At 42.7% G+C, this 15826-nt stretch overlaps 1 protein-coding gene across 1 annotated transcript; it reads right to left on the bottom strand.

Moving 5' to 3' along the window:
* Window positions 1-396: 396 nt before the first annotated feature.
* LOC129107947 (uncharacterized) lies at window positions 397-15112 on the bottom strand (the record flags this gene model as incomplete). The annotated part of the gene is given in 9 exon segments (XM_054619559.1): window positions 397-540; window positions 4252-4307; window positions 4310-5734; window positions 6057-6297; window positions 6300-6420; window positions 8451-8709; window positions 9106-10605; window positions 11663-12119; window positions 14435-15112. Coding segments are annotated over 9 exon segments (4881 nt in total), but the record flags the coding sequence as incomplete, so codon positions are not given.
* Between the last annotated feature and the right edge of the window lie 714 nt (window positions 15113-15826).

Genomic DNA, 15826 nt, shown 5'->3' with positions numbered 1-15826 from the left:
TGAATCACTGGTGAGGCCTGAATTGGCGAGGTGGAGGCGCCTTAAAGAAAGAAGACGAGAGAGATTTGAAAAGAAAATGTATGGGTCAAATCCTTAACCAACTAAAAGAAATTGGACTGCAGCAGAAAGAGATGATTGCATTACTTAAAGAAAGCAACCAAAGTCCTCTTTGAGTTGATGAAGAAGACCCTGTTCATCTTGATCAAGTTGGTCACCTGATTCCAAACAAATGTTGTGGAGAATGCAACATGCTGTGACTGTTGAACTTATGTTTGCCACATCTTTCATGTGCAGACATCTGATCCTCCTAAATTTTGATTTTAAAATGCCAAAAGCATGCTCAATGGTTAAAGCGCCTCTGCCTGGCGGTTAGGTGCCCATTATCTCTGTAGGGTTTCATGAGGTGTCGCAACAGAGGATACGCTGAATCCCGATGATGTGCATTCCCATCTGGGACCAGGGCCTGAGGATCCTCTTCCAAGAGCCGTGCAACGTCGGTGTGGCGAAATGCTCTGGCATCATGCCAGCTACCAGGGTGACCTACATTAACATGGCAGAAGCGTTGTTCACTGTCACAAAATCTGGTGAGGATGATGGAAAAGTTTTCTGTTATAATAAGCTATGGGATTGTTGCAATGTGGTTTGACTATGGGTATGTGACATCCATCAACAGCACAGACTGTGTTTGGAAATCCAGCTGTTAAAAAGTGTAACTGGGATGTGTGGAGTGCTTTCCCTGTAGGCCACAAAATATGATGGGACAGATGTGTGGTGACCAGGGAACAGAAGTGATGGAGATGTGTTGAGAGTGTAGATTTAGAGATGTTGAATCTGTCTGCCACCCCTCTATACGACTCCTGGTTAGACAGAGTCCACAGACAGGCCAGAACACTGTTTGACATAGGTAGCTTGGTTTGCTGTCTGTTCATATAGAATGGTCCCAGCGTGGTCATTAGGTCCTAGTTAATAAAGAAGAGAGTCAAACTGACATGCATATCTCAGTGATTATATTTAGTCTGGAAATGCTGTAGATAAGCCTACCTCCACTTGTCCTCTTGATAGTCTGAAATGACTTCTGAAGTCTGTGACACGGTACAGAGGGCCAACCTCCTCAACAAAATTCGGTATTTTTGTAGGAGAGGTATTTTCTAGGAGAAGAATAATTAAGCTGATTCTTAACAGAATTCTCAAGAACTCATTAGGCATGTAGGGAGCAGTTATTGAATTGTCATTGCTGACCACTGAAAACCATGTTTCACCACAATGTCATCTTTTTATGAAATAATACAAATACGAATCGTTTTAAATTACATGACAATTACATTCCTAGATTATTCAACTGTTTTTAGTTCTATAATTTGCCTAAAGCCTGAGAATCATCAAACATGAGGATCCGTTGCTAAATTGACTGTAAACGTGGCCATATGTTCTGGTTCATTTTAAATATTTACATAAAACAAATCACCTTCTCCGTCCAAGTCCAACTTCATTGAATAGTAGGGGGATCTCTTCTAGCTCAACTTCCTCGGCGATCAAGAAAGCATATGCAATTTCTTCTGCCATAATTGTTATCCACAAACGTAGTCTGCAAACTACAGGTAGCCTACAAATGTAACGAACAGAATGTAAACATCTCAATGACTTCCTGTGTTTTCATTGAAGGCAGCTGAAAACTGTCCGGCTTGATCGCAGTTTTTTTTCAACTGCCGCTGCTCTTGTCCACTTTCGAGGTGAGGCGCAGTCAACTCGAACGAACCTTCTATCTCTCACTCACATAATCAGCTAATTCAGTGCACCTGTCTGGCACACCCACCTCATCAGCACAATCACCCTCACCTGCTCACTCTGCTGCACCTACTTTAGTATTTAAACCTCTGTCTCACAAACACTCTCTGCCAGATCGTTCTCCATATCCATGCCAGACCTTCCAGCATTTTTTCCCCTGACTGACTTCCCGTTGCTGAAGGCCTGTCTGGACTACCCCGCCGGTAAATCACCAAAACCTTCTGTCCCCGACCACAAGCTTAGCCTCTGGTTTCTGTCTGCCTTCTCCCCAGACGGCTTGGCTTTCCACCAAGCGGATTTCTGCTTGTGAGTCGATCCAAGCCTGGTTTTCCCGTTCTGGAATAAAGCGTATCCCTACTACTCCGTGTTTCTGTCGCATTGCTTTTGGGTCCTTACCATACCCGTGACAATCCCATCCATTATCATAAGGATGCTATGGAATGGTTTCATGGCACCTTGGAATCTATTCAATTCAATTCAATTCAGTTTATTTTGTACAGCCCAAAATCACAAATTACAAATTTGCCTCAGAGTGCTTTACAATCTGTACACATGCGACATCCTCTGTCCCTGAACCCGCAGTTTTGGCCATGAAGTCCATTATTATATGTGTGTGTGCATCAGAAATATATTTTAGATATTTTTTGGGTGTATGGGGATTTTGTTTACATTTATATATAATGATTACTAATGAGGGCAAAACAGCAACAGAGACCTGTTTTAACAGAATATTCTCTGGTCTAGCTCAGCTGAAGCACAAAAACACCAAATCTTTCAGTCGGTTAGCTAGTTGTTCACACAACATCGCTCCCAGTTTGGAGGAGCACACAGGAGTATCGGCACGGAAGATTAGCAATGTACTGCTCTGGATACAACGTTAGTTTGGATTGAAAAGTCCCACAATAACACTAACTACCTAACCAATCAATGCAGCAGAAGACCAGCAACTCTCATGTTCTGTTAGGTAAAATTACTGTTTGTGAAAGGAGTCCTGTGGCTTCGGAGAGAGCATTATAAAGGCTTCAGTTTGTTGTCGGAAAGGTGCTGTCTGATAGCAACCTAAACCAGTGACAATATTGTAAACATAGAGTACACTTTGTGGTGTATTTGAATATGTGGTCTGTGTTCTATCAAAGTTTATATCAATAGACAATAGGTTTTAATTGTGACATTCCTTTCTCTACTGTCAAGTCTCTCCTTCAGTGCTACCTCCTCTTCTCCTCACGTTCAGGCTTCATTTCAAAAGCCTGCAGATAACGATAATATAAAATCAAAACTGCAATATGTCATAGCAGAGTCAGATACTGTAGGTCAGAAAGAAGCAGGTGACCATGGCCTAGTCCACATAGGTATTTATGCAAATGTAAGTTTTTCTTTGCATTTTTCTCCTTTTTGGCAAAACCCAAACAGCATTTTTGGTCAGTGAAAATTCAATTCAATTCAGTTTATTTTGTATAGCCCAGAATCACAAATTACAAATTTGCCTCAGAGGGCTTTACAATCTGTGCACATGCGACATCCTCTGTCCTTCCCTCACATCGGCACAGGAAAAAAAAAAACCCCTAAAAAAAAAACCCTTTAACAGGGAGAAAAAAGGAAGAAACCTATGGGAGAACGACAGAGGAGGGATCCTTCTCCCAGGATGGACAGAATGCAATAGATGTCATGTGTACAGAATGAGCAGCATAACAGTTCTTAGATACAACACATTCAATGTATATGACATAAATGATTCATATAATAAGACTACTTATAATAACAGCAGCAATTATTACAGTAGAATTATAGCCATGAAAATAGGGATAGTAATGTGACTAATAATAATAATCGAAGTAGCAGTGGGTGTCAGTCGGCTCACAGCAGGAGGCACGACTACGGTCCAGGTACCACAACGTTTCATGGAAACCTGCAGAAGGAGAAAGCAAAAGGGCTTCAGGGTGGAAGTAAAGCTAAAATGCTTAATGGTACAGGTAATAGTAATAGTAATGTGACTAGTAATAATAATAATGGTGGTAGCAGTCGGTGTCAGCAGGGCCGTAGCAGGATGCACATCCACGGTCCAGGTACAGCCACGATTTATAGAAGCCTGCGAAGCGAGAAAGCACAAAGACTCCAGGGTAGAAGCAAGTCAATAAGCGTAATAGTACAGGCAATAATAATAGTAATGTGACTAATAATGATAGTGGTAGTAGTAGTGGGTGTCAGCAGGGCCTCAGTAGGTGGCACGATGACAGTCCAAATATAACCCCGATTCCTGGGAACCTGCGAGGCGAGAAAGCACAAGAACTCCGGGGAAGAAGCAAAATCAGTAATGTGCATAAATAGGAGATTAATACATAAAGAAGGAGGGAGAGAAGAGGAGAGAGGAGCTCAGCGTATCCTAGGTAGTCCCCCGGCTGTCTAGGCATATAGCAGCATATCTAGGGGCTGGACCAAGGCGAACCTGAACCAGCCCTAACTATAAGCGCTATCAAAAAGGAAGGTCTTAAGCCTGCTCTTGAAAGTGGTGAGTGTGTCTGCCCCCGGACTGAAACTGGAACCTGGTTCCACAGAAGAGGAGCCTGATAACTGAAGGCTCTGGCTCCCATCCTACTTTTATATACTCTAGGAACCACAAGTAACCCTGCATTGATTGAGCGCAGCTCTCTAGTTGGGTAATATGGAACTATAAGTTCCTTAAGATAAGACGGTGCCTGACCAGTTAGAGCTTTGTAGGTAAGTAAAAGAATTTTAAATTCTATTCTTGATTTAACAGGGAGCCAGTGCAGAGAAGCTAATACTGGAGTAATATGATCTCTTTTCTTAGTTTTTGTTAGAACACGTGCTGCAGCATTCTGGATCAACTGTAAAGATCTAAGAGACCTATTAGAGCAGCCTGATAATAAGGAGTTACAGTAATCTAGTCTAGAGGTAACAAATGCATGAACTAGTTTTTCTGCATCACTTTGAGACAGGATTTGCCTGATTTTCGCAATGTTACGTAAATGAAAAAAGGCTGTCCTTGAGATCTGTTTTATATAAGAGTTAAAAGACAGATCCTGGTCAAAGATAACTCCAAGGTTCTTAACGGTAGTGCTGGATGCTAGAGCAATGCCATCTAGAGAAACTATATCGTTAGATAATTGAATTCGAAGGTGATCTGGACCTAGTAGGATAACTTCTGTTTTTTCAGAGTTTAACATTAAAAAGTTACAGGTCATCCAGGTTTTTATGTCCGTAAGACATGCTTGAAGTCTAGAGAACTGGTTAGTTTCGTCTGGCTTAATTGATAGATACAACTGGGTATCATCTGCATAACAATGAAAGTTTACTGAGTGTTTTCTGATAATATTCCCCAAGGGAAGCATATATAAAGTAAATAAAATAGGTCCAAGAACAGACCCCTGTGGAACTCCGTGACTAACCCTGGTTTTCATCGAGCTTTCATTGTTTACATATACAAACTGAGATCGGTCTGATAAATACGACTTAAACCAGCTAAGTGCGGTTCCTTTAATGCCTATTAGATGCTCCAATCTCTGTAATAGGATTTGGTGATCAATGGTATCAAATGCAGCACTAAGGTCTAGCAATACAAGTACAGAGACAAGTCCTTTGTCTGAAGCTATTAGAAGGTCATTGGTAATTTTCACCAGTGCCGTCTCTGTGCTATGATTCACTCTAAATCCTGACTGAAAATCCTCAAATAAACTATTGTTATGCATAAAGTCACAGAGCTGATTTGCTACTGCTTTCTCAAGGATCTTAGAGAGGAACGGAAGGTTAGATATAGGTCTATAGTTAGCCAACACCTCTGGATCTAGAGTAGGTTTCTTAAGAAGAGGTTTAATTACAGCTAGTTTGAAGGCCTGTGGTACATGGCCCGTCAGTAAAGACAGATTGATAATTTCTAATAAGGAGTTGCTAATTAAAGGTAAAACTTCCTTAAGCAGCCTAGTCGGAATCGGGTCTAAATGGTAAATGGTAAATGGACTGTACTTGTATAGCGCTTTTCTAGTCTTCCGACCACTCAAAGCGCTTTTACATTACTAATCATTCACCCATTCACACCCATTCATACACTGATGACAGGAGCTACCATGCAAGGTGCCACCTGACCATCAGGACCCTAACTAACATTCATACACACACATACACCGCAGGAACAGCCTGCGGGAGCAATTTGGGGTTAAGTGTCTTGCCCAAGGACACATCGACATGGACTGCCGGAGTCAGGGATCGAACCGCCGATCCTCTGATTGGAGAGGATCTAAGAACTAAGAACCTTCCACCTGTCTCTAAGAGACAGGTGGAAGGTTTAGACTTAGAAATAGTTAAAGTCAATTGTTGAAGGTCGATGGGAGAAAAGCCATCTAAATATATTTCAGGTTCTACAGCTGTGGATCGATCGGTACTGGTTGAGGGCAGTAGATTATAAATTTTTTCTCTAATAGTTAGAATCTTATCATTAAAGTTTAAGTTCATGAAGTCACTACTACTGAGGTTTATAGGAATACACGGCTCAAATGAGCAGAGCTGTGACTCTCTGTCAGCCTGGCTACAGTGCTGAAGAGAACCCTAGGGTTGTTCTTATTTTTCTCTATTAATGCTGAATAATAGGCCCCATTGAAATACTCGAGGCTCCGGCTCCTTTTACTGATGGTTTAATCACACCGTAGAACTACAATACAATACAGACATGAAATTAGTTTAACACACAAACAATTACCCAAGAGCATACGAATCATTCACGGCAAACAAAAGGTAACAAAAACACAACACTAACCACTTTGCCTGCTTGTAGCCAATGGGGTTAAATTAAATCTTTCTTGGTGCCTGCTTGAAACATAAAACCTTAGAACGTTTATAGAACGTGACTTGTCTGCAGCTGTGACACTAGCTTCTCGAAGCTTCTCGACAAAAACCCACGAACAAGAAATAACACGGATACATTTACGAGAAATAACACGAGTCCACCTTGAGGTCAAAGACCGAATTACATATAATACCCCACAGAGCAGGAAAACACTGCCTGCAGTTACACTCCCACCATCAGACAACGTATGATTTCTAACAAACTTAACATAGTGAACAGCGTCTTTCCCAAAACAAAACATTGTATAATCTGACAATGTGGTTACATCACTTTCGCAAATGAATTTAACTTTTACTCAGCTTCAAGCAAAAGTACAGTTTTATGTATGGACCTTTCCAAATAAAATGGTCTAGTTGTGTATGTGCCTTTACTGTCTCGTGTTGTGTCACTAAGCAGTAGTTTGAGCTTTCTGACTTTTCCATCAACTCCTGGGAAGACTTCGGTAACCTTTGCCATCTTCCACTGATTTCTGGATGTGGCATCGTCTTGCAACAGGACTATGTCATTCACTTTAGCATTTCTCCTGTCCTTGTTCCATTTACTTCTCTGTTGCAGACTCAGCAAATACTCCTTTCTCCACCTGTTCCAGAACTCATTTGACAAGAACTGAACTCTCTTCCACCTCTTCTGCAGATAGAGATCTTCTCTTACGAACTCTCCAGGTGGCGGTTCAATGATTGACGATTTCATTGTCAGAATATGATTTGGTGTCAAAGGTTCTGGTCCTGATGGATCGTTGAGATGCTCTGTGGTCAACGGTCGACTATTCACTATAGCCATTACTTCATATAGGAAGGTTCTCAGTGAAGAACTGTCTAGTCTTCTTGCAGACTGGTCTAGGATGGATGTAAGGACACTTCGGACCGTTCGTATCTGCCTCTCCCAGACACCACCCATGTGACTGGAAGCAGGTGGGTTCATGACAAAGCTGCATCCCAGTTCTTTGACACGTTCTTGCTCGATTTCTTTCATAAGTTCCTTGAATTCATTTCGTGCACCCACGAAATTCGTGCCTTGGTCACTTTGAAGCTGACTTACGTTGCCTCTTAAAGCAATAAAGCAACGCAGTGCGTTGAGGAAGGCATCAGAGGTAAGGTCATCCAACATCTCGATGTGGATAGCTCTTGAGCACATGCAGGTAAATAGGACCCCATATCTCTTGAGCTCTTTCCTGCCATCCTTCACATAAAATGGTCCGAAACAGTCCATACCACTGTATGTAAAAGGAGGGGTGGCTTCCATCCTCTCTAGTGGAAGGTCGGACATTTTTTGTTCTTGAGTACACTTTCTAAACTTCCTGCACTTAACGCATCGGAAGATAAAGGATGACACTTCACTGCTACAACCAAGAATCCAAATTCCGTTGGAGCGTAGTTCATTGATGGTCATTCCACGACCTTGATGTAGCACCTTCTCGTGGAAGTGCTTAATTAATAGGCGAGACACATGATGCCCTTTTGGAAGGATAGCTGGGTGTTTCACGTGGGGATGAAGTGCTGCTTCTGTCAATCTCCCTCCCACCCTCAGGATATCGTGACTATCGATGAATGGACTTAACTTGTGCAGCTTAGTTGAGTTATTCTCAGGCAGCTCTTTGCTTTGCTTCAGAGATCTTATTTCTTCACTAAACGCTTCTCCTTGAACTGCATGGATTATGAATTGTTCAGCTTCCTGTCTTTCTTCGAGTGTAGTAACTTTATCAGATCCTGTCTTTGGACCCTTTATCTCCTTTGCACACCGCTTAAGTCTTGCTATGGCTCTTACCGCTGTCCTTAAGTCTGAAAACTTCTGTAAACGATCTGACAGTGACCTGTCCTCCTGTGCTTCAGTAGTGTGAACCTGTGCTCCTTTGAGTTCTGGGTCCTCGTCATCAAGCTCTCCCACCTTAATTTCTTCTTCCTGAGGGAGTTCTCTTTGCCACAGGAAACTCGGTCCTGTAAACCAGTTGGACTCTACAAGCTCCTTTACAGTGCGCCCACGAGAGGCATGGTCAGCTGGGTTCTCCTTTGAAGCAACATAATGCCACTGACTTGGCTCTGTGCTGGATTTAATCCGCTGAACGCGGTTGGCTACAAATACGTGGAACCGCCTTACGTCATTATTAATGTAGCCAAGAACAACCTTGGAATCAGTCCAAAAGTATTCACATAGGCCTTCCAGTTCTAGTTCACTCATAAGCATATCGCTTGTTCTTGTGGCGACGACAGCAGCTGAGAGTTCCAGTCTTGGGATTGTTGTTACCTTTGTTGGCGCAACTCTTGCTTTCCCCATAACAAGAGCACAATGTGGTTCTCCAGACTTGTTAACAGCTCTGAGGTAAGAACATGTTCCGTACCCAGACGCACTAGCGTCGCTAAAATGGTGTAATTCGTACTGCTGAACTTCCTTGATAGTCGAGGGTACATAGCATCGTGGTATCTCAACTGAAGACAGATTGTGTAGATCTTGTAACCAAGCTTCCCAACGCAGCTTGAGGTCATCAGGAAGTGGTTCATCCCAGTCCATCTTCTCCCGACACATCCTTTGCAGGATCTGCTTCCCGATCAAAATGAAGGGTGCAACAAATCCAAGAGGATCAAAAATTGAGGCCACTGTTGACAATACTCCTCTTCTGGTAAAGGGATTTTCCTTTACCTCGACTCTGAACTGGAACTTATCTGAGCTAAGGCACCACTGGACCCCAAGAGCCCTTTCTATCTTGGGTTCGCCGAGGGCCAAGTCCAGGTCGGTAGCACCATCTGCGCATTCTTTCTTTGGGATCGTGGCAAGCACCTCCTTGCTATTGGTAAGGAATTTGTGTAAGCGGAGCATACCAGTGCAGCAGAGATCTCTTGCTTCTTTGACTAGCTGGATGGCTTCTGCTTCATTGTCGACACTTGCCAGTCCATCATCAACGTAAAAGTTGCGTTGGATAAATCTCAAGGTGGCTTCGCTAAATTTGCCTGCTCCTTGTGCAGCGAGGTGCTTAAGCCCGAAGTTTGCACATCCTGGCGATGAGGCAGCACCAAATATGTGAACCTTCATGCGATACACTGATGGGGGAGCTTCCAGATTACCTCCTTCCCACCACAGGAATCTGAGGTAGTCTTGGTCCCTTGGTGCAACATGAAACTGATGGAACATACGCTCCACATCACACATGATGGCTACTTGCCCCTTACGGAAACGACACAAGACCCCTACGAGGGCATTGGTAAGGTCTGGCCCAGTGAGTAGATGTTCGTTCAGTGATGTGTTCCGATATTTTGCTGAACAATCAAAGACGACGCGAATCTTTCCTGGCTTTTGGGGATGATAAACTCCATGGTGAGGGATATACCATACTGTCCGATTGCACATATCCATCTCTGGAACCTTTTCAGCATCATCTCTTGCGATCATGTCCTCCATGAAAGCCACATAATCATTGTGGTATTGTTCGTCCTTTGTCAAACGTTTCTCCAGGCATTTAAGCCGATTTTCTGCGTACGCTTTGTTGTTTGGCAGACTTGGCCTTTCTTCCTTGAAAGGCAATGGCATTTCGTAGTGTCCATTAGGCTTTTGCTTGATGCCCTCTTTAATCTTTGCCAAAAACTTGATGTCTTCTTGTGACATTGACACTTCTTCACTGGTCCTCTCAGTGAAATCTGACTCGAAGACTTTGATTATGTCTGCTGGAGTCATAATTTCTCTGACTTGGGTCCTGCAAACAAAATGGACTTCAGATTTGAGTTCAACTGAAGACTTGATTGCTGGTATGACTTGCTTTGTGATGATACGGTGACTCATGCCTATTTCATCATCATGTTCAAGGCCAGCATTGCTGTAGCCAACGATGCTCCAACCCAACGCAGACTTGAGCGCGTATGGCTGGTCCTCACTGCCACTAATGACGTCTCTGGGAAGAAGGGCTTGGGGGCAGTTATAGCCTATCAACAATCCTACTTCACAGTCAAGCTCTGGAGACATTTCATGCTCTAGATGTTCTAAGTGAGGCCATAACTTTGCAGTTGTACTTGTGGGTATATGAGATCTATTTGCTGGTATATAATCCCTGGTATAAGTTGTTGGGAGTTTGATTATATTTTCAGAGTTAATGCCTCTTACTCGTAGACCGCTCACCCTTTGGCTGGACACGACCTTTGTGATTGATGTTATTGTTGACACTGTCAGTCTCACAGGCTCCTTCTTGACATTCAATGCCTCGACTGTATCCTTTAATATGAAGGTGGTGTCACTCTGAGTGTCGAGCAAGGCATACACTAGAACTTCTTTGTCTGGTTCAGCTGATGTGGAGACATAAACTGGGACAACAGTAGATGTATGAGTGGTACCTTTCTCTTGAACGACTCTGTTGGAGGTAGCTTGCATTGACTCTTGGGTACGTGACAGTGTGGACCCCTTAATTTTAGCTTCCTTGGTTTCGTTAGATTGTCCACGTTCGGTTTCTCTTCTTTCTCCTTGGTTATACACCCATCGATCCTGATGCAAGCATGTAGGGTGGTTTCGTCCACATGAGTCACATATGCTCCTAGATGTACAGTATTTGGAGTTGTGGCCAGTCTTAAGGCAGCCAAAACACAACTTCTCCAGTTGTACAAATTTAACCCTTTCTTCAACTGTCCTTTCCATCATTTTGAAACATGTATGGAGAGTATGACCTTGCCTCTTACAGAAAATGCACATGATGCTCGTCTTCTCACTTGAGCTAGTGGTGAAAGCCCTAGCACTGGGTTTCTGACTTTGTGGATATTCCCTTTCCTTTTGCTTTGCTTCTTGTGCTATTAGCTGTATTGCTGAAAAGGATGTGACTGGATTGCATGCAATTCGAGCCTCAAGGTTGAGAAACTGCATGAAGCAACTGAAATCAGGGAACAGTTTGTGTTCATCTTGGTACAGTGACTTTTCTGTTCCAACTTGCACTTAACCAATCAGGTAATTTGGCAGCTATTTTTTGGTTTTCCACACAGTCGTTAAGAGCTTGTAAACCTTGAACATAAGGCATTGCTGATTCAACACTGCTTAGAAAATCCGCAAACTCACGAAGATCTTCGCTGTCCTTGTGACCAATTTTATGCCATGCGTGTATCTTGTCGCGGTATGCCTTACCAATTACAAACTGATTGCCGTATCTGTCCTCAAGTTTGTCCCAGGCGGTTTTGTAAGCCGTTTCTGTTGCTACTAGGAAATGTCCTTCAATAGCTCTTTTGGCTGGGCCACCAACGTACTTGCGCAAAAAGAAGAGTTTTTCTTGAGTTGGCAGGTTCTTACGATCAATCAGAGTACAGAATGAAAGCTTCCAATCATTATACTTGAGAGGATCTCCTACGAAGACAGCCGGTTCTGGGATTGGGATACGATTGGCTGTAATCGCTTCAGCGAGTGTTCTCACAAGATCATTGGAGGCTTCATGAGAGGTGGTGAATGTGGGTGAGTGAGTAGTGGGAACCTTGGTAAATGGGACTTGTTGAATGGTAAGAGGTTGATTGGGGATGGCTTGCTGAACAATTGGAGATTGAGGGAAACTGGCTGGTTGAGGTGTGTATTTGGATGTGAACATTGAGGGATGTGGGAGAGAGGTCTTAGTGATGGCAGCTAGGTGTGGATGATAAGATGGATCAGGTATGGTTTGCTGAGCAGGGCTAGCTTGGGGAGGCGGTGCTTGTTGAGCAGGATATAAGGGGTTGCTTACAGGGTTGAGAGCGGATGGTTGGTAGAGGGAAACTGGAACCTTTAGTGAGGATGGATAGATGTCTCGACTCTGTTCAGTCAAAATGGCTGACTGGTGCGCTACCTCGTCATAATGATCTTCTGAGAAAATATTCAGCCTGGCTTGTGCTGCATTGTGCTTTTTTATTTCCTCCAACCGTTCCACTTCTCGCCTTTTCTTTTCCAGCTCTGTTTTTCTAGCAGCGCTTTCTGAAATAAACTGAGTTCGTTTTCCAGCATTATCCGCTTCAATTTCCTTTTCTTCAGCTTCTCTTTTTGCCGTTAACATTTGTTCCTCCACCTCAAGTTTCCGAATCTCTTCTTCTCGTTGATGTTGTTCTTTCATTATTTTGAGAACTTCTTGTGTAGCTGCAACTTCGGCCGCTGCTTGTAGTTTATTGTACCGTGACAGACTGGAAGAGGTGTTTGACTTACAGCTGGGTTTAAGCGAGCTTGCACTGGATACTGTGTTGTCAAACACTGACTCAGCTTCAGGCCAGGGTACAACTTCTGAATCTTCATTACCACTGAGGTATTGTTGAGCCCTTTTATTTGCAGTCACAGTGAGTGCATTACATGTGTCATTTATTCTCCGGATTTCAGGTTCAGGAGTTGCAATATCTCTTATTTTGAGGTAAGTTTCGTCAATCTGATCTTGGATAGAGTTGATTGTGCTTGCAACATCCTCAATCAGATCCACAGCATCATTTTCCCTAATGGTTCGTCTTAAGCCATTAATGTGATATTTCCACTTTCCATATAGCTTCACAAAATGTGCGTTCAGTTCACACAACCTTTCATCCAGCTGAGCCTTTCCTTTTTCAGTTAGCGTTCGTGGACGTTCGCTTCTTCTCATGTCTGGAGGCTGTTGTGTGATATATGCACCAACCTGGGATTGTGCGTCTTGTGCTGTCGCTTCAGCTTGCTCACCAGAGTCAGCTTGAGCTGGGGTATTTTCACCATCTTCTTGTGGGTCTCCATGCTTGGCTTCTTTAGTTGCCTGTGTAGCACTTACGCTTGTTTGTGACATGTTAAATGTTTATGAATGTGTTGACATTTAAATGAAATGTACTTCTCAAATGCGCTGATATGAAATAAAATCTATATGAAACCCAAAATAAATGTTTCACTTTCTAAATGCACAATATAGGCAATATACTGTATAAGGCCTTTGGGATTGCCTTAGCTTAAACTTGTTTAACTACACATCAAGGCAACACACTGCTGTAAAACCTGTTTAGAATGGCAATGTAAGGCAAATAATAATTGCTATGAAATCTTAGGTAGTCTTAATATGAAAAACCCACTTGTATGATATCACATGCAATAATACGATTTTAAACTTAAAACATCTTACACTTAATTCACTTCAAAACACTGTATTTACTTAGTCACTTTGATTCTTACAACCAACCGCAAATTAAATATCCACTGTTACTTTAAGGCAGCACACAAATGAAATGTCCACAACGCAGCTTAAATGGCAGATTACTTGTGCTACTTTCAAGATGCGATCTTCAGCATTCTTGCTTATTTAGCCTTTAACGTCTTCTCCTTGTGATTCAAGCGCGACAGTTCTTATTGCGGTACCTCCTTCTAGCAGTGTGCGGTGACGTCGTCTTCTGTCCGCGCGCAGCTCCGTGTTAAGGCCATCTGCGCGCAGCTCCGTGTTACGTCCATCTTGGAGTTCACGATGCAGTGTAGTGTTCTACTGTAACGCCCATTGAAATACTCGAGGCTCCGGCTCCTTTTACTGATGGTTTAATCACACCGTAGAACTACAATACAATACAGACATGAAATTAGTTTAACACACAAACAATTACCCAAGAGCATACGAATCATTCACGGCAAACAAAAGGTAACAAAAACACAACACTAACCACTTTGCCTGCTTGTAGCCAATGGGGTTAAATTAAATCTTTCTTGGTGCCTGCTTGAAACATAAAACCTTAGAACGTTTATAGAACGTGACTTGTCTGCAGCTGTGACACTAGCTTCTCGAAGCTTCTCGACAAAAACCCACGAACAAGAAATAACACGGATACATTTACGAGAAATAACACGAGTCCACCTTGAGGTCAAAGACCGAATTACATATAATACCCCACAGAGCAGGAAAACACTGCCTGCAGCAAATTCAAAGGTTATTAGAAAATGGTCCGATAAAAGAGAGTTCTGTTGAGAGACAATTACATTTTCTACTTCAATACCATATACCAGAACAAGGTCGAGGGTATGGTTAAAAGAGTGAGTCGGTTTATGTACACACTGACAGAAGCCAATAGAATCTAGTAATGAACCAAACGCAGTACTAAGGCTATCATTATACACATCCACATGAATATTAAAATCCCCTACAATAATAACTTTATCTGTCTTAAGGACTAAACTAGATAAAAACTCTGAGAATTCAGATAGGAATTCAGAATACGCACCTGGTGCACGATACACTATAACAAATAAAATTGACTTTAATGCTTTCCCGCTCGGGTTTGAAAGACTAAGAACAAGGCTTTCAAATGAGTTGTAATTTAATTTAGGTTTAGGGTTTATTAATAGGCTTGAGTCAAAGATAGCTGCTACTCCACCTCCTCGGCCTGTGCCTCGAGGAATATGAGTATTAATATAACTTGGAGGAGTTGATTCATTAAGGCTAACGTACTCTTCATGACACAGCCAGGTTTCAGTAAGACAAAATAAATCAATATGATTATCTGATATTAAATCATTTACAAGTACACCCTTAGATGACAGAGATCTAATATTTAAGAGTCCACATTTAACTGTCCTGTTTTGATGCACTATTGCATCAGTTGCCTTAACTTTTATTAAGTTATTTTGTATAACTCCTCTTCTGTTGACTTTAAATAATTGAAGTGGCCGTGGGGCAGACACAGTCTCTATAGGGTTTTGGGTGGGTAAGTGGGTGGGTAACTGCTCCAAAGGAAGCGCAGAGAGGTGTGAAAGACTGCGACTCTGCTTCTGCTTCCTGGTCTGAACTCTGGGTCATGGATTAGGTCCACTAATGAACTGGGTCAGATTTCTAGAGATGAGATCCGCTCCATCCAAAGTAGGATGGATGCCGTCTCTCCTAATCAGACCAGGTTTTCCCCAGAAAGTATGCCAATTGTCTACGAAGCCCACATTGTTTGCAGGACACCACCTCGACAGCCAGCGGCGGAATGATGACATGCGGCTATACATCTCATCATTGACCAGATTAGGGAGAGGGCCAGAGAATACTACGGAGTCCGACATCGTCTTTGCGTACGAACACACCGATTCCACGTTCAATTTAGTGACCTCCGAGCGACGTAATCGGGTGTCATTACCGCCGACGTGAATAACAATCGTACGGTATTTACGTTTAGCCTTAGCCAGCAGTTTCAAATGGGATTCTATGTCGCCCGCTCTGGCCCCGGGGATGCAGTTAACAGAAAACAGAGCTTTTGTAAAACTCTACACTGAAACACTGTTTTTATTGTTGACATATAA

The sequence above is a fragment of the Anoplopoma fimbria genome, chromosome 19 (genome assembly GCF_027596085.1).
Source record: "Anoplopoma fimbria isolate UVic2021 breed Golden Eagle Sablefish chromosome 19, Afim_UVic_2022, whole genome shotgun sequence".
Lineage (NCBI taxonomy): Eukaryota > Metazoa > Chordata > Actinopteri > Perciformes > Anoplopomatidae > Anoplopoma > Anoplopoma fimbria.
The sequence above is the reverse complement of the archived record's forward strand: the minus strand, read 5'-3'. Positions and strand labels throughout refer to the sequence as shown.